General features: G+C 34.4%; 3 protein-coding genes across 3 annotated transcripts; 2 read left to right on the top strand and 1 right to left on the bottom strand.

Annotated features, from left to right (window-relative positions):
- Positions 1-1172: 1172 nt before the first annotated feature.
- LOC116124987 (3-hydroxybutyryl-CoA dehydrogenase-like) lies at positions 1173-1973 on the bottom strand. The gene is made up of 2 exons (XM_031410728.1): positions 1737-1973; positions 1173-1451 (listed from the first exon to the last, which is right to left on the bottom strand). The coding sequence occupies exons 1-2, from the start codon at positions 1920-1922 to the stop codon at positions 1194-1196; spliced, it is 444 nt and encodes a 147-aa protein (XP_031266588.1). The 5' UTR covers positions 1923-1973; the 3' UTR covers positions 1173-1193.
- Positions 1974-3712: 1739 nt separating this feature from the next.
- On the top strand, positions 3713-5677 carry LOC116124960 (phytosulfokine receptor 2-like). The gene has a single exon (XM_031410710.1). The coding sequence runs from the start codon at positions 3752-3754 to the stop codon at positions 5675-5677; it is 1926 nt and encodes a 641-aa protein (XP_031266570.1). The 5' UTR covers positions 3713-3751.
- Positions 5678-15098: 9421 nt separating this feature from the next.
- LOC116124912 (phytosulfokine receptor 2) lies at positions 15099-19487 on the top strand. The gene has a single exon (XM_031410670.1). The coding sequence runs from the start codon at positions 16047-16049 to the stop codon at positions 19200-19202; it is 3156 nt and encodes a 1051-aa protein (XP_031266530.1). The 5' UTR covers positions 15099-16046; the 3' UTR covers positions 19203-19487.
- The last annotated feature ends 177 nt before the right edge of the window (positions 19488-19664 follow it).

Here is a 19664-nt window from a genome sequence, read left to right as displayed (position 1 = left end):
AGTCTTCGTCCTTAAAGAACAGTCGTTCGGTTTAATCAAAGTCGTTAGTTAACGTGATAGTCACTCTACTACCATGTTAGGATTGTAAGAGAAGTTTATGAAATTGGTTATAGAGATAGTATTTTTACATCTCCAAATCCAATCCAAATCCAGCATAGTGTTTGAAAATGATTAAGAAAGCTTCTGGTCTCAAAGTTGGGTCCCGGTAAGGCTCCCAACCCAAACATTACAAACTAAAAAGAACTAAAATATATCATCAATTTAACAAACACAAAAAAAATAAATAAATGAAAAGAAATAGTCATCTTCTTATGAATGTTCATGATAACAAAACAAACATGCTAAGGTGGGAGTCTATTAATAATCTATAACTCCATTGCCCACTTTGAGAAATGTCACGATTCATAAGCAAAATACAAAAAAAAAAAAAAAAACCATCAATGGTTTATCATTGCTGGTGGTGCATGTGGGTGATACACAATCAATCAATTTATCGATTTTGTTAAGCTTACTTAATAAGATTAATGATGATTCATTTACAAACAAACCCAATCAGTATTCCCTCCAAAATACCATATACCCCCATTAACAACCTTTACCCAATTTATCTGTCTTTCCATGCAACCCAAAAAAATATATTTTTAAATTAAAATAAAGTTGCATATATTTTGACCTAAATCTTGTTTCGTCAATTGGTTCAACTAACTTGTTTTTTGTGCTTTAAAGGAAATTTTTTAACTGGGTTTGTTCTATATTTATTATTATAAGTATAGGTTAAACAAATCAATTTTTGAGATTTAAGAATGAATTTTAATTTAATGAAACCCAATTGTAATAACTGTTTCTGTCAAAACAATTATTCTTTTTCTGTCAAATAATTTCACTTTAAAGAATATAAATATAGAAAATTATTCAAATGTTTTGGTCAAAAGTGAAGAAGAATCCCAAGTTTTTAATGTATAAGGAATGCTCTAAGGGTGCTTTTGGTTCAGAGAATATTGGATACTAAATGTTAATTACTGAATTTTATATTATCTTGAAGATTACTGTAATTTTTTAGAAAAATGTGTTTGGTTAATTGGTGGTGTATGTTATATTAATATGTTTGGTTAAGAGAATAAATTGGTGTCATACTAGATTATGTATGAAACATCAATAAACTTAAACAATATAAATAAAAATGCAATGGCCTTTTAAATAAATGTTTTATAGGATATTCTGAGTATCACCTGGCGCGGTCTGCTGGTAGCAGACGCGAGCCGAGTAATAGATATGGAACTTGTATTTGATGCCAAAATGGCAGAAGGTTTAGTAATCTTGTCTAGCTCAAGAAACAGCCTCTTCTTCACATCTTCGGATTCCACAATAGCTTCAATTACAATATCCACTGAACGAAGTTCTTCCAAATTTGAAGTACACCTTAGAAGTCTCATAGCATCAGTTCCCGCCTTCTGTAAAGTACATATTACAGTTGTTAAAATCCAGAATCAGAACACCTTGTGTTCACAAAGTTCATTCAAAACTGATTATGGATTCAATATTTCACATAACCTAAGCTTAAATTTTTAAGAAACAAATGCTTAAATTTTTAAGTAATAAATGGTTAAAAAGCAATCTAGTCTGTCATATTAACCAAACGCTCATTCAATTACATTGAAATAATAAAATTTTCCAAACAAACTAAACCTAACCCATAATTAAACATCAAAACTGACACCAAACAGGAAGATTCTTGCCTGAGAAAGCTGGCCTTTGGAGACAAATTTTTGGATGGAACTGGAAATAGATTTGGTGGCTCTAGCCAGGGCATCTGGGTCGGAGTCAAGGAGCCACACGTCCAAGCCGTTCATGGCGCCGAGCTGGGCGATTCCCGAGCCCATTTGGCCACCGCCCACCACGCCGATCGCCTTGATCTCATCCATTTTGCAACAGTAGCAAGTACTCCGCGAGTGGAGAAATGGTACGAAAGAGATAGGAAAGCAGGTAAGGAAGTACACCACGCGCTTTTTATGCGCGTAGACATGTCCCAGGAACGACACCGAAGTTGGATTTATCCTCCAATTATAAAATCAATAATTAGTATCTGCTCGAGATTGAACGTTCTGGATCATGACTTATCGTTCAGAATAATAAATTTTTGAGTAATGTTATACAGATAATTCATGAAATGATTTGATAAAATTTTGATATTTATTAATATCAATCAATTAAGATTTTATCACGTTATTCGATATATAAATTTAATATAAAATTATCGATGATTTTATTATTTTTTTTCATTGAAGTATGTTGAATTAGTTTATTTGCATCTCAACTCTAAAATTAATGATTAGATGACAGTTTTATACCTACTTTTATTTACAATTATAACGGTATTCAAACTTAAAATCTAAAATAATACATTTTACAGTTTCTATCAAACCTATCATCCCCAAGAAATCTATCACCACCTAAAAATAGTTAAAATAATAAATTATGTTGCCGTAAGAATTTTTTTAATTTTTTTTCTTAATTTGAGATGTAAGTATATATAATTAAATTAGTGAAAAAAATCCCTCCTTTTAATTTTTTTTCCAAATATTTTGTCAAAAGTCAAGAACGCTCGAAGTCTTTTCTATAGAAAACTTTGGTCAAAGTCTTACAAAGAGTTAAACAAAGAAACCTATATAAACTGACATGTTAGGTGACGTGGTATTGCCACACACTCGCCTGCCACGTCAATTAGTGAATTTTTTTCCTTCTCCGTCGTTTTCATTTTCAATTTCTTCTTCTCCCGCGCTCTTTTTTCGCTTCTCATTTTTTCCTTCTCTAGCGCACTTTGTTTGACGAAACCGCTCTTTTTTTTTTTCCTTCCTTCTTCTCCGTCGTTTTGAAATCTTCATTGATTGATGAGATTTCATTACAAAATCTATTAAAACATCAACAAACCAAACCCTAACCCTAACCACCGAAACCATAGAGTCTGACATGCCGCCACTTCGAATCTTCATTGGCTTGACACCGACAAGCCTCGCCAAACATCAAATTGTCGGCTTTGTGATCCCCTAAATGTTATATCTAGGAACACTTACGTGACGTTTCACTTCTAACTCCGATTATGTATCTACTGAAGCCACACAAAATGCTACCAGGGATTCGAGCCTTAACAATCTGGGTGTAAAGTCTTTATCAATCTCAACTATTCAAACCAAAAAGGAAGCTTTCCAGGTGAAATCTGGAATTTTGGCAGATTCTCTAAGTCATGGAATAATTGATCTTAATATATATGCTCGTCCGTATATTTTTCAACCACCTAACTCTTTGTATGCTTGCAATGCTCATCTTCAGTGTTGTATAGTTTATTGCTTAGCATCTATTAGATAATATTTTCACTATCCATCTACGTTTTTGCTTGGCTCTAAACGACGTCGTAGACTTTATTATTTAACAGTTACATATAATTTCACTATCCATTTTAAAGTCAGAGTTTGTTAAGATTTCGTTCTCAAATTTCAAAACCATTTCAATTATAGAAACTTTTGTCAAAAGTTTTAGTTTATTATATGCTGACTTATAATGAAACTTTCACTGTCCATTTTAACTTAAAGTCCGAGGTTTGTTAAGGTTTGGTTCTGAAATTTCAAAACCATTTAATCATGTTCAGGTGTAGGTTGACATTATATTGTGTTCATAGGTTTTCTATTTTTCATTATAAAAAACGAACAATCGGAAGTCTATTGTATTTTTGTGTTACAGTTCTTTGGTTTCTGCAATGGCGGTACAGGGATTTATCCCAATGACTTACTTCAAACTGATATTGTTCGCCTGCTTTGCTTGTTCTTCTTTGGTTCTCACGACCCAGGACCAACTTTGTGATCCAAATGATTTGTGGGCACTGAAAGAATTTGCCAGAAGCCTCGCAGTTACATCATGGTCTAATGATTCCATTTGTTGTCAGTGGGATGGTGTTGTTTGTGATGATCATAGTAAAATATCTGTTACAAGTAGAGTGATCATGTTGAAGCTGCCGAAAAAGGGTTTGAAGGGGATGGTTCCCGGCTCTTTGACCCGTTTGGCTTACCTGAAATGGCTTGATCTTTCTTTCAATCATCTAGAAGGAATATTACCTGTTGAGTTCTCAAACTTGAAGCAGCTGGAAGTTCTTGATTTGAGCCATAACAGTCTGTCAGGACCCGTTGCAGGAGTTCTTTCAAGTTTTAAAATGATTCGGTCATTAAACGTTTCTAGTAATTCATTCACTGGGGACTTGTCAGAGCTTGGGGACTTCCCTAATCTTGCTGTGTTCAACATAAGCAACAATTCATTCACTGGCAGTCTTAATTCCAAAATCTGGAGTGCCTCAAATGGGATTCTGATTCTTGATTTTTCGATTAATCATTTTGGGGGCAAGCTTGAAGGCTTAGAGAATTGCAGCTCCTCTCTGAAAGAGTTACATCTGGATTACAATTCACTTGCAGGCGTTCTTCCGGATGCCTTGTATTCCTTGTCATCCTTGCAGCAACTCACGCTCTCTGAAAATCATTTCTATGGCCTATTAAAGGATAATTTGAGTAAGCTCACTAGCCTTCAATTCTTGATTATTTCTGGAAATCAGCTGTCAGGTCGAATTCCTAATGTGTTTGGAAACCTTACAAACCTGGAAATCTTAATTGCATCCTCAAATTCATTTGCTGGGCAACTACCTTCAAGTCTGGCTCTATGCTCAAAGCTCCATGTACTTGACCTTCGAAACAATTCATTAACTGGTCAGATTGATCTTAATTTCACTGGATTACCTAGTCTTTCTACTCTTGAACTTGCCTCTAATCATTTCTCTGGGCCCCTTCCAAATTCCCTAGCTGATTGCCGTGAATTGAAAGTTTTGAACTTAGCCACAAATAATTTAAATGGCCAAATCCCTGAGAGTTTCACAAAGCTAACGTCCCTTTTCTTTTTCTCATTGTCAAACAATAGTTTTGTGGACTTACCTAGGGCACTTGGTGTGCTGCAGCAGTGCAAAAATCTCACCCTTGTTATACTTACAAAGAATTTCATTGATGAGAAAATTCCGGAAAATGTTAGTGGGTTTGAAAGTTTGATGGTTTTAGCACTTGGAAATTGTGGCCTTAAAGGCCACATCCCACTTTGGTTGTTGAGTTGCAAGAAGTTACAAGTGCTGGATTTGTCATGGAATCACCTGGATGGCAGTATCCCTCCTTGGATTGGTCAGATGGAGAATTTGTGTTACTTGGAACTCTCAAACAACTCTCTTACAGGTGAAATCCCAAGAAGCTTGGCTGATCTCAAGAGCCTCATTAATACGAATTGCCGTTCCTCCATCCTCACTGCTTCTGTCGGCATTCCATTATACGAGAAGAGAGACCAGAGTGCTAATGCTATCCTGTTGTCGAGTTTCCCTTGTTCAATATACTTGAGTGATAATAGATTAAATGGGACAATCCCACCTGAAATTGGACGTCTGAAGCAGCTCAATGTCTTAGATTTGAGCAGGAACAACATTTCCGGAACCATCCCCAGTTCCATTTCAGAGCTGGTGAACCTGGAAGTGTTAGACCTCTCACACAATCATCTAACTGGATCGATCCCCAGTTCCTTTTCAGAATTGGCAAACTTGGAAACACTATACCTCTCTTTCAATTATCTAAGTGGGCCGATCCCCACGTCATTGTATTCATGATACATTTCATGGTTCAAAAACTTTGTATTTGTTTAATTAGTAAGGAATTAAATAATTAGCTAATTAAAAAATATATTATATTTTCTCTCCCTAGGTTTAGCAAATCTACTTTTCCCACCACAAGTTTCATAAATTATGAACATTCATACATTCCATATCAATTGATCTATCAATGATGGATAATGAAAACACATTCTTATACACTAAGAAGGCGTTTGGATCATATAATGTTTTATTATAGAGGAATTGATACATGCAAATGCAACACCTAATTTTACCTCATTAAATTATTATGCAAAGTTGTGTAGTAGCAAAGAGCAAGTAAGGGTCTTTCTCGTAGAGGATTTGTGAACTTAATGAATTATCTACTTCAAACGGGGTTTGTCACGAATTATAAAAACTCAACAAAAACTATCAAGCTAAAATTAAACAAAGTAAAACAAGAAAACAATCACAAAAGAGATAAATAAGATAAACTAGATTGAAGGTTTATTTGCCACCACTAGACGTGAATTACATATAATAAAAATACTCTTTAACTTTCTACCTTCTTAATCACATCAGCTCAGAAAATACCAAACATTGATAAGTTTCATCTCTCTTTACTGAGTCGTTGGATTAGATACGGTCATAACTCAATTCCCTGTTTATTAGATAACCTAGGATACGATCTCTAGATTCAAAGTAATAAAAGTATTAAGTTGCGAGAGACCTACTGAATTAAGGCTAAACTCAAATGGTCGGTTTAGTTATCTTGAGTGATTATCCCTCATGTATGCAGGCATACACTTTACCACTAGTTATTTAGGTTAATAAAGCAATTATGAACTAAACAATCTAAATTGGCATTAATAAATTAATCCTAACTATTTAATTACGCATTTAAACAATTAAGACAATCTATCTAAACCCTATTCACAGAGAAATAATCACATAACCAAGAGGGATCAAAAGATAAATAGATGAAGATTTTATTAATCACAAGACATGCCTAGGGCTTTGAAATCACCCTAATCACAAAAGAATTAGTTACCCATGGAGAAGAATAAAAACATAATCATATTAATGAATAACAAAATAATAACAAGAGATAAGAAAAATTTATGAAATCTTGGGTAGAACAATGGAGTTGATGATGATCTTCCCTAATTCTTCAGTCCAAGCCTCATTCAATCTCTCTTAATCTCAACATTATTGAGTATTTTTGTTCTCTACCAAGATCCTTAAAAGAAAATTCCCCCAAAATAATGCTAAAAGACTTCTATTTATATCCTACAAGGGTTAGGGTTTTGTTTTCTTTAATTCTAGTTAGTTTAGGATTCTTAAACCCTATTTTCCTAGTCAAAAACAGAAGAAAAATTTCCAACTCTCGTGATTGTGCCCCGACACTGTGCTATGGCTTGGTTGATTATGGACTAAGTGTGTTGTGGCATGGTTGGTTCTGGTTTTGTTGTGCTGTGGCATGGTCCAATTCCTCTTCTAACCTTGCATCATTCCTCAGCACTCCAGAGATAGTTATTTTTTAGCATGATAACGAGGGAATCTGGCGATGTGGTAAACATATGAAATTTAGCCCTTTGAATCAGCTTTCCAATGGTTTAAGAATCATCTCGACACAATATCTACAACTTAAGTTATTGTCGAAACACTGAGACATGTTCAAACTGGAGTGTAATCTAGAATTTCCTCTTTACTTCAAAGCTCCATAACTTCTTCAGTTCAACTCCAATTCTCGATCCGTTTATTTCCAATCGTAAAAAATTCTCTCTCCAACATCATCTCTCATCCAAATATTATTTTTAAGCTTTATTTTTTAAAAACACAAAAAAAATACTCATGATCCCAAAAAGTGCATTTATGAAACAATTAAGTTAATTCATACAAATCAATCCTAATTTCCCACAAATGATACCTATAAACCACTAACTATAAGTGTATTTTCAAGAACTTATCAAAGATATTATATTAACGGAACAAAAGATTACCTTGAAGATTATTGGGAATCTTTAGGAAATGTATTTGGTTTGTTCGAATAAATTGGTGAATAATATGTTTGATTGGAAGGATAAATGGGTGGGTATGTTATATAGATTACTAAATTGCCCTCTTTTTTAAATATTAAAATAACAGTAATTTTTATTATTATTTTTTGAATAATTTCTTTTAAACCCCTACTTTTCAGATTTAGCAAAAACACCCTAGCAACCAAAAACGTTTTAAACTTAACAAAAACACCCCTACCCACCCCAAGCCACTATTGGCAGCCAGCCATCACTGCTAGCGGCTGTTGGCAGTGCCACAAATCTGGTCGTGATGCCGACAGTGCCATAGATCTGGTCATTTCATGGCCACGTCTTTAGTCATGAAACGCCGGTCGTTTCATAGCCAAAGACCTAGTTGTTTCACAGCCAGATTAGTCGTCGTTTTACGGCCACATCCTTGGTCATGAAACAGCCAAATCTGGCCTTTTCTGAACATGGATCCATTGTCAGAAAAAGCCTCATCGACGCACGACTGGCCATATACAATCGGTCGTACGCCATTATAACAACTTTTGACAACCTCCGGTGGCTGCCGATGATGGCTAGTTCTGGGTATAATGGCATTTCTGTAAATAATGATAATAACAAGGGCAATGTCATCCAAAAAATTTAAAAAGCGAGGACAAAAGTGTCTACATGTGTGATTGGGTGTTTGGTAAATATTAACAAATATAAGGTTAATTTGGATCAAATACTCAACTGTTTATGGGCAATATGGGAAAAAAATTATAATACCAGGGTATGTTTTAATAATAGCGCCGCGCCGGCCCCCCCCCCCTCCACACCTCCCCCCCCCCCCCCCCCTCCCCCCAAAAAAAAAAAAGGTATTAAGATTACCTGAAATTTACCCCCCACTGCTATTGTTTGTCATAATATTTCGGGAATATTTTTTACAAACCAACCAAACATCGCACTCTCTCAATTTAAAAATATTATCCCAATTATCTATATTAACCCGATCCAACAGCCCCTAAATAATGAATTGTTCCCAAGTATTTAAATCAAATGAACAACGAAGTCCAATATGATAATTAAATCAAAGGAGTGTTTTAGTCTCCCTCAAATTGATCATTATCCCTCATTATTAAATACAACTATATTATATTTTAAAAATTCTTTAAACACCATTTAATACCTAAAAGAGTCTTGCTTATTAGGATTAATTAGGGTTTTATTTGCACCCCTTTTCCCTCAATTTCAAAATTACTTAGGGTTTTTAATTACTCAATTTTTTCCCTAACTTCAAACTTATTCAGGTCTTTGTTTACATTACCTTTTCCTTTTTTTTTTTTTTTTTTTTTTTTTTTTTTTTTTTTTTTTTTTTTTTTTTTTTTTTTTTTTTGTCATACCCCATTTTCCCAATTTCAAATTTGAAACTTACTTTTTTCTTCTTCAAATACAGATTTATCCCTTTATATGATCACTTCTTTATAGCTTTAGTAATATATTTTTTGTCAAACAAAGGATTATTTGAAAAAAAAATATTTCAATGATTTGGAAAATTTAGATTTAGGGTTTATAAAAGAATTAAAGGTTAAATATTAAAATAAAAATATAAAATAGAGAATAAGTGTATTAAAAAAATTATTACATCATTTCCCTTAAATTCATTTAAAAGAGGAAACTAATCAATTTGATGGGGGCTATAAATCATTTCCCTTAAATAAACTAAATAAAATTTCTTTGTAAACTCAAATGGAACTTGTTAAACCAACCCATTTGGGTTAGGCCGACATAAAGCTGATTTGGGTCATTCCAGCATGAAGCCTATTAGGGTTGTGCTTTGGCATACAACCCATTAGTGCTTTGTGCTGGCATGGCCCCATAGGTTGAAATTCCAAGCCAGCCCAACGTTGGTGTTGTGCTTGTGTCATGTTGTTATTGTATTCATGTCATTCCTACTCATGCTGTAAGATTTCACACTGAACCCGTCTCACGTCATGCTAACCCAACCCATGCCACGTGAATTGGTTGATTGAATGTATAAAATCCAGTGTGCTATGGTGGACTGTCTTACCTAAAACTCATTATAGGACTTCATTTTGAGCACCAAACATATGTACATCTTCAAAGAGTAATATTACACCCACAACTCAATTTTAAAATCTTCTCTTACAATCTCAATATGACAGTTGAGTTGATAACTGTCACGTTAGCTCCCACTGCACCCAAAACACTAAATGATTTTAATGCTCCCACTGCACCCAAAACACTAAATGATTTTAATTAGATATAAATGGTCGTTCATTCATAAAGAATAGTTATTCCTTATGAAGGAACAATAGTAAGGAATGATCATTTTTTATGAACTGAACAATCATTCATCGTAAATGAACAGTCGTTCATCCTCAAAGAATAGTCATTCGTGTTTAATCAAAGTCGTTAATTGATGTGATAGTACCAACTCTGCTGTCATGTTAGAGTTATAAGAGAAAGTTATGAGATTGGGTTATAAACGAAGTATTTTTACATCTCCAAATCCAAATCCAAGCATAGTGTTAGAAAAATGAGAAGAGCTGCTGGGCCTCAAAGTTGGGTACTCGGTAGAGGCTCCCAACCCAAACAAATTACAGAACTAAAAAGAACTTAAAATATATCATCAATTTAACCAATTACACAAAACCAAAAAAAAAAAAAATGAAATGGAAAAAGAAATAGTCATCTTTTTATGAATGTTCATGATAACAAAAACAAACATGCTAAGGTGGGAGTCTATTAATAATCTATAACTCCATTGTCACCTTTGAGAAATGTCAACGATTCATAAAGCAAAAATGACAAAAAAAAAAAAAAAAACCATCAAATGGTTATCATTGCTGTGGTGCATGTGGGTGATACAATCAATCAATCAATTTATCGATTTTGTTAAGCTTACTTAATAAGATTAATGATGATTCATTTACAAAAGCAAACCCTAATCAGTATTTACCTCCAAAATACCATAATGACCCCCATTAACAACCTTTACCCAATTTATCTGTCTTTTCCATGCAACCCACAAAAAAAAAATTTATTTAAATTAAAATAAAGTTGCCATAATATTTGACCTAAATCTTGTTTCGTCAATTGGTTCAACTAACTTGTATTTTGTGCTTTAAAGGAAATATTTTATAACTGGGTTTTGTTCTATATTTATTATTATAAGTATAGGTTAAACAAATCAATTTTTGAGATTTAAGAATGAATTTTAATTTAATGAAAACCCAATTGTAATAAACTTGTTTTCTGTCAAAACAATTATTCTTTTTTCTGTCAAAATAATTATCACTTTTAAAGAATATAAATATAAGAAAATTAGTCAAATGTTTTGGTCAAAAGTGAAGAAGAATCCCAAGTTTTTAATGTATAAGGAATGCTCTAAGGGTGCGTTTGGTTCAGAGAATATTGGATTACTAGAAATGTTAGATTACTGAAATTTTATATTATCTTGAAGATTACTGTAAATTTTTAGAAAAATGTGTTTGGTTAATTGGTGGGTATGTTATATTAATATGTTTGGTTAAAGAGAATAAATTGGTGGGTATGTTATTTAAATTACTAAATTACCCTCTTTTAAAATATTAATATAATATTATTTTTATTATTAATTTTTGAATAATTTTTGTAACCCCCAATATTTCAGATTTAGCTTAAACACCCCTGCTTATATAAAACTCTAATTTATGACAAAATCATCCCCCACTCCACTCCCTATCGCCGCCACTGCAAACTACCACCGAAAGTTGCTGTGAGTAACTCACCGTGACCGCGAGGCTCCGATATGGCCGTTTCTGGCCATATTGATGACCAAAAAGGACCATATCAGGCTAGATCCTTGGCCATTAGCGGTCAGATCTATTCCGATCAAAGCTGCTCTAACCGTTAACGGCTAGGCCCATGGCCCTTAACGGTAATGGCTAGGGATTTGGCCGTTAACGGCAGATCTGGCCTGATATGGCCATTTTCAGCCATCAGTATGGCTAGAAACAGCCATATCAAAGCCTCCCAGAGCCTTCCAGCGACTCTCGGTCATTTTTAGGGACTCCAGTGGCGGTTTGTGGTGGTTGGCCCATTGTCGGCGGTGGTGGCTAGGTGACGGTGGTGGTCTATAATTTGTTTTAAATATAAGAGCATTATTGTCCAAAAACTTTATTGAACAAGGGTAAAATTGAAATAATATATTAATGTAAATTAATTTTAAAACAGGGGCATTATTGTCCAAAACTTTTATTAATAAAGAATAAAATTGTAACAAAAATAAGATTACCTTATAATCTCACAATACCTAAAAAAATAAAGATAATCATATTACTTTCAATATTATCAACAGTACAAGGTAATACAAGATTATTATATAATCTTATATTAATAGATAACCAAACTTAATAATTAAGTAATATAAGATGATATAATCTCAATAATCTTACGTTATCTCCAACCAAATACCCCTAATTTATTTTAAAATCTATGAATTATGAATCATTAACATTAAATCATGTAAATCTAAAGTCCAAAGTTGGTAAGAGTTGGTTCTCAAATTTCAAAACCATGTTGAAGGGTTTTGTTTTTATTACATGTCAATAACTGTTTTCATAGGTTTTTGGGTCAATTTGTTGATATAATTTGGAGTAGATAGATTGATTGATTGATATTATTTCTACACATATCTCTAGGTGAAGTTGGCTATTAGTTAAAGAAATTAATTCAACAATCACGTGGACACATGCTCTATTTCTCCTCAAACCTTTTTCATAACAAAAATGATACCCATTTCTATTTTCTTATTCTTCAATAAATACTTTTAATTTATAAAACACGTTTTATGCATATTGTCACGAAAATCAATTGATTTGATTTGGAGATGAAATTACTCAAGGAGAGAGTAAGCTTAAGTTAATTTATTTATCCCATGTTTACTAGTGCAAGTCTTGCAATTCATAATATTGAGATATACTCCCTCTTAATATAATTATAGTTAAACATAAATAGATAGTCTAAATGTAAAATATATCTTTTTGTTTGAATCAATATACACGTGTCTCAAGTAATCTCTCAAAACCTTATAGTTATTAACAGGATAAAAATTCTAGTAGTTATCTTAATTAACAACTTAAAAAAAATTTGAACTCAAGACTTTTTAATAATATATCTAAAAGTTTTTATCGAATTACTCGTTAGAATATAATCTTTTAAAACTTAAAATAATATCAAAAAGAAAAATATTCTCATTTTTTAAATAATAAAATCATCACAATTAACGGATTATAGAATCATATATTAAAACAAAAAAACAAAAAGTTGGGTTTGGCGAGTTCACAAATTCACATGCAAACGAGAGATGGATGGATAGGAGTGGTTGACCCGACAAGCCAGTTGCAAACCAAATCTATTTTCATTCACTTGTTACGCTATTTGCCCGTGACGTTCGCCTACCGCCGCTCATTCCACCGCCTATAACCAGTCATCCCTTTGACCTTTTTTCTTCTTTTCTTTTCTATCATCACCTCCTATATAGGCGCGTGTTCACATGCCTTATGCATCCAATTTTTTTTCGTTTTAATAAATTATTTTCAATTGTAGCCGTTGTTTGATTGAAATAAAAAAGAAAAAAAATATTAAATATCAAATATATTATAGAAAAACATCTTTTAAATGTTTCCAGAAATTTGATTAAATATTTTTGGTTTGAAATATATCTTAAAGATATCTCAAAACACCTTTTTATTATTATAATTATATTTTATAGACTAGAGAGAATCTTTCTCTATATTTTTTTATCTTAATGAAAGTCTCTCCTATTATAGACAATGGTTATAAAAGGTTAGCTAAACTTGCCTTTCAAAATATTCTTCCAAATTTATTAAACATTTCTCAACATAAACTATAAATTTATGCTTAATTAAGAAACTTGCCAAAAATTAAACAAAATCTTACTAAATTAAACCAAATCTTGTTATATCTCACTATAAAAGATTAAAAGTGACTGATCTTCTTTAATATTCTGTACATAGCCATGTATGTATTAAGGTACTTAAAATGATTATTTATATTATAGATTTTTATTATTTTAGATTATGAATCCCAATTGTATATATGAAAAAAAATAATAATATTATAAAAAAAATATCTTAAAAATCTCATCTTAAGTGATATAATATCCTATATTAACATGTAAATAAAGTGTCTAAGCTTATTGAAACAACCCACTAATTGCAAAATATTGTCTACTTGACTTCAACCCAAAACATTGTACGTAGTAGCTCACATAAGGGTGTAACAAGTTGAGCCGAGCTGAGTTTTGGGCTAATCAAACTCAGGTTATTTGTTACAGTTTCGAGTTCGAGCTTCAAAAAAAAAAAGAAAAAAAACTCTCTAATTCTCGATTTTTTCGCTTTTCCAATCGAGTTTTTCAGGCTCAAGTCAAGTCGAGTTGAGCCAAAATCTGACTGGCTCAAACTCGACTTGACACTAAAGCCGAGTCGAGCTCGAGCTGCTCGCGAGCAACTCAGCTTGGCTTGGTTCGGTTGACACCCCTACACATGGTATGCAAATGACCTTTCACTTTCCCTTCTCAAGTATGGGATCTCAAATTTCATCACCTTTGGAATTTAGTTTTCTCGTTGATATCATTTATGAGCAACTCTAGGGATTAACACACTCGTAATTGGGATTGACTCTAATACTAATTGGAACACTCTAATCTATTATCACAGTGTTTTTCACAATCTTTAGAGTGATACATAATTTAGGATAAGAATTTTGTCATAACTATTACAATAAAAATTGATTCATAATCCAATCTTACAAATTTTTTTTCACAACTTCAACGTGATTGTTCGCAATTGGTCAGCTCGTAATTAAACAGATATGACCTATAACAAATAAACGGGATTTATTTATAAGCTAATTAATTATAAGTTATCATATTAAGGATCGTGTGAAAAAAATATAAGATTAAGTTGTAAGTGTATTTTTATCTTTTTAATTGTTAATATATTTCACGTATAGAGAGAAGGTGTGAGCACGCGCACGTTGTGGAGATGGGGAAGAGTGGTAGAAAGAGGGAAGCAAGAAATGAGAAAAAGAGTATCAAGTAAACAGTGGAAGCTTTTTCCAAGAGAGAAACAGACAAATGTAGGTACTGAGGATTGAGATTGACAATCGAAGGCAGAGAGAGAAAACGAAAACCCACTTAACTCAAACTCAGTTGTTAACTGTGAAGGAAGAAAGAAGCCAAATCCAAAGTAAAACTTGTCCAAAAAGTCAGCTTATTTCTCTCCATTTCATTTCAAACCCCCCACTAATAATCCAACCCCTTGAACAATCGATGTTCCTTCTTTGTCCCTACTGTTCCTTTTGATTTGAAATATCGTCTCTTTATTTTCTTTCTTTCTTTCTTTAACTCTTTAACTCCTTTTACTTTCCTCTGGATTCTGTCATATGTATGTATTTTCTGGGTTTGAACATTAGGGAGACGTCTTGTTTTGAAATTATAAAAAACCCCATTTGTGGCGAAAAAGTTTTAACTATTCATGTTGGGTTCACAGGAGACTCTTACTTCACTTACAAGTGATGTTACTTCCTGGGTCATTTTTGTTTTGGGTTTTAGACCGTTAAAGTTTCTCTCTTTATTGCCCTTCATCGTCTCCTGCATGTGTTTCCTACCCTTTCAAATCTGTACTTTATTTTTGGGGGGATCTCGATTTAGTTTTATCTCTTGATTAAGTTGGAAAACATGTGCGTACTCCTTCCTTTTTCCGGGTTTGAAGGTTTCTTCTTTGAGTCTGTTTCATTCATCTCTTTGAGTGATGGTGCTTAGCCTTTTTTAGGGTCTCTTAATTTTGGTCAAGGTTTTTATATCTGGTGGGGACTTGTTATATACATATATATATATATCTCTCAGTTGGGGCCTTAGTGGTTTTGATGATTAATTCACGATTCTTTTATGGTAAGTGTTTTTGTTGCACTTCCAAGTTGTTGTTCGTTAGTCCTTAAGGTTTTCAATTATCTTGATTTGCACGTTTGCTTTCTATACACGGGGTAGTTTTTATTTAATTAACTCTTTCATATTGAACAAGTTCTAAGTTTCTTAATTTTGGTCTAGGGATTTGGTTTCAGGTGGGATTAGTGATCTTCTTGATTTAGTGAGTCTTCACATTGTTGTTTCATTCTTAAGTTGCAAGTGGGGGATTTTGGTGTTCTTTTATGGTGTGGGAATGCTAAGTTTCTTCATTTGGAACTCTTCTTTGCATCTTAAAAGCTGTGCTTTCTCAAACAATATCAAGAGTGAAGTAACTCTTATGGTTGTATTAGCTTGATTTTTAGGTTGAAGTTCTTTGGTTTCAGCAATGGTGGTGCTGGGATTTATTCCTTTGATTTGCTTCAAATGGATATTGTTTGCCTGCTTTGTTTATTCCTCTCTGGGTCTCACAACCCAAAACCAAGTGTGTGATCGAAGTGATTTGTTGGCGCTGGAAAATTTTGCCAAAAGCTTCTCAAATGGGTCTATTTTTACATCATGGTCTAGGGATTCCATTTGCTGTCAGTGGGTTGGAGTTGTTTGTGGTGACCAGAGTAATGTATCAGTTCCAAGTAGAGTGGTCATGTTGAAGCTGACGAGAAAGGGTTTGAAAGGGTTGATTCCGCGCTCAATAGCTGGATTGGATCAGCTGAAATCGCTTGATCTTTCTTTCAATCATCTAGAAGGGGTATTACCTGTCGAGTTGTCAAATTTGAAGCAGCTGGAAGTTCTTGATTTGAGCCACAACAATCTATCAGGACCAGTTTCAGGGGTGCTTTCTGGTTTGAAGATGATTCGGTCATTGAATGTTTCTGGTAATTCATTCAATGGGGACTTGTCAGAGCTTGGGGAATTTCCGAATCTTGCTGTGTTCAACTTAAGCAACAATTCATTCACTGGCAGTCTTAATTCCAAAATCTGGAGAGCCTCAAATGGGATTCAGATTCTTGATTTTTCGATGAATCGTTTTGGGGGCAAGCTTGAAGGCTTAGAGAATTGCAGCTCCTCTCTGAAAGAGTTACATCTGGATTCCAATTCACTTGCGGGCGTTCTTCCGGATGCCTTGTATTCCTTGTCATCCTTGCAGCAACTCACACTCTCTGAAAATCATTTCTATGGCCTATTGAAGGATAATTTGAGTAAGCTCACTAGCCTTAAATTCTTGATTATTTCTGGAAATCAGTTGTCAGGTCGAATTCCTGATGTGTTTGGAAACCTTACAAACCTAGAAATCTTAGATGCATCCTCAAATTCATTTTCTGGGCAATTGCCTTCGAGTCTGGCTCTGTGCTCAAAGCTCCATGTACTTGACCTTCGAAACAATTCATTAACTGGTCAGATTGATCTTAATTTCACTGGATTACCTAGTCTTTGTACTCTTGACCTTGCCTCTAATCATTTCTCTGGGCTCCTTCCAAATTCTCTATCTGATTGCCGTGAATTGAAAGTTTTGAGCTTAGCCAAAAATTATTTAAGTGGCCAAATCCCTGAGAGTTTCACAAAGCTAACGTCCCTTTTCTTTTTCTCATTGTCAAACAATAGTTTTGTGGACTTACCTAGGGCACTTAGTGTGCTGCAGCAGTGCAAAAATCTCACCATTGTTATACTTACAAAGAATTTCATTGGTGAGAAAATTCCGGAAAATGTTAGTGGGTTTGAGAGCTTGATGGTTTTAGCACTTGGAAATTGTGGCCTTAAAGGCCACATCCCTCTTTGGTTGTTGAGTTGCAAGAAGTTACAAGTGCTGGATTTGTCATGGAATCACCTGGATGGCAGTATCCCTCCTTGGATTGGTCAGATGGAGAATTTGTTTTATTTGGACTTCTCAAATAACTCTCTTACAGGTGAAATCCCAAGAAAATTGGCAGAGCTCAAGAGCCTCATTTCTAATAATTGTGGTTCTTCCAACGTCACTGCTTCTATTGGCATTCCACTATATGTGAAGCGAAACCAGAGTGCTAATGGTCTTCAGTACCACCAGGCATCGAGTTTCCCTCCATCAATATACTTAAGTAATAATAGAATAAATGGGACAATCCCACCTGAAATTGGACGTCTGAAGCAGCTCCATGGCCTGGATTTGAGCAGGAACAACATTTCTGGGCCCATCCCCAGTTCCATTTCAGAGATGGCGAACTTGGAAGTATTAGACCTCTCATTCAATGATCTAACTGGGTCTATCCCCCCATCATTTTATAAACTCACATTCCTGTCAAAGTTTAGTGTCGCATACAATCACTTGCAGGGAGCAATTCCATCCGCAGGACAGTTTTATAGCTTTCCTGCTTCAAGCTTTGAGGGTAACCCTGGTCTTTGCGGAGGAGTAGATTCTCCTTGTGGTTCTAAAGACAGTAAGCTGAAGCCTGGAATTCCATCTGGTTCAAACAGTAAAATTGGTCGAGGCACCATCATTGGCATAACATTCAGCATAGGAATTGGGATAGCAATCCTCCTTGCAGTTGCTCTGCTGAAGTTGTCAAAGAGGGATGAGGAGGACCAAATTGATGATCTAGATGAAGAACTGAGCCGGCCACGCAGATTATCTGAAGGACGTGGTTCTTCGAGATTGGTGCTTTTCCAGAACTCAGATTGTAAGGATCTTACTTGTGCAGACTTGTTGAAATCTACAAACAATTTTAACCAGGCAAACATAATTGGTTGTGGTGGGTTTGGCCTGGTTTACAAAGCCAACTTGCCCAACGGAACAAAAGCTGCAATCAAGAGGCTTTCTGGGGATTGTGGTCAAATGGAACGTGAATTCCAAGCAGAAGTGGAAGCCCTCTCAAGAGCTCAGCATAAAAACCTTGTTTCTCTTCAAGGTTATTGTCGGCATGGAAGTGATAGATTGTTGATTTACTCTTACATGGAGAATGGTAGCTTGGATTATTGGCTTCATGAGTGTGTTGATAAGGATTCAATTCTTAAATGGGATGTTAGAGTCAAGATAGCTCAAGGTGCTTCTAATGGATTAGCTTACTTGCACAAGGTATGTGAGCCACATATTGTTCACCGAGATGTAAAAACCAGCAACATTCTTTTGGATGAAAAATTCGAAGCTCATTTGGCTGATTTTGGTCTCTCAAGACTACTTCGGCCTTATGATACTCATGTCACAACAGATTTGGTTGGCACTTTAGGTTATATTCCTCCAGAATACAGTCAGACATTAACAGCAACATGCAGGGGTGATGTTTACAGTTTTGGTGTTGTTCTACTAGAGCTTCTTACTGGTAGAAGACCTGTTGAAGTTTGCAAAGGGAAAAACTGTAGGGATTTAGTTTCATGGGTGTTTCAGATGAAGTCCGAAAAAAGGGAGTCAGAGATCATAGATCCTTCAATCTGGGACAAGGATCGCGAGAAGCAGCTCTTAGACATGCTCGAAATTGCATGTAAATGTCTAGACCGGGATCCAAAGCAGAGACCCTTGATCGAAGAAGTTGTTTCATCGCTTCGTGGTATCACAACCGAGCCTGCTCAGCAATGAAATTCATTCCTGTGTAAGTTCGCATTGGGGGGTACAGTGGTATACCTGTAAAGCAACACTCATCTTCCAAGTTTCTACAAGGTTGATATGAATCTTGACCAAAGTGACTTTGGTTTCCTGTAAAACAACAATCCTAGAGTTCTCTGTACTGACAGATAAATGTTGTATACATAGGCTATTTTGTCTATTTATTTTACTTTAAATAAGCATCATATAAAGTCCAGATTTTTTTTTTTCCTCAATTCTTGTTCAATGTAAAAATGGAAGCCTTCCTCTGTGTTATAATTTTGAACTATCTGTATATTGCCAGGCATTATCCTGCAACCATGCATCCGATGCTCCATTCACATAAGTATTGGATTGACTTAGATTAAACTATACTGACAAATTAAAGTTTCAAGCCGTTCTACTGAGTAAACTTCATTGTTCAAGTAATTTTTGATTCATCTTCTCCAGCTGCAT

Source organism: Pistacia vera, unplaced genomic scaffold (genome assembly GCF_008641045.1).
Source record: "Pistacia vera cultivar Batoury unplaced genomic scaffold, PisVer_v2 Contig158, whole genome shotgun sequence".
Classification (NCBI taxonomy): domain Eukaryota; kingdom Viridiplantae; phylum Streptophyta; class Magnoliopsida; order Sapindales; family Anacardiaceae; genus Pistacia; species Pistacia vera.
This window is presented reverse-complemented; position numbering and strand designations above follow the sequence as displayed.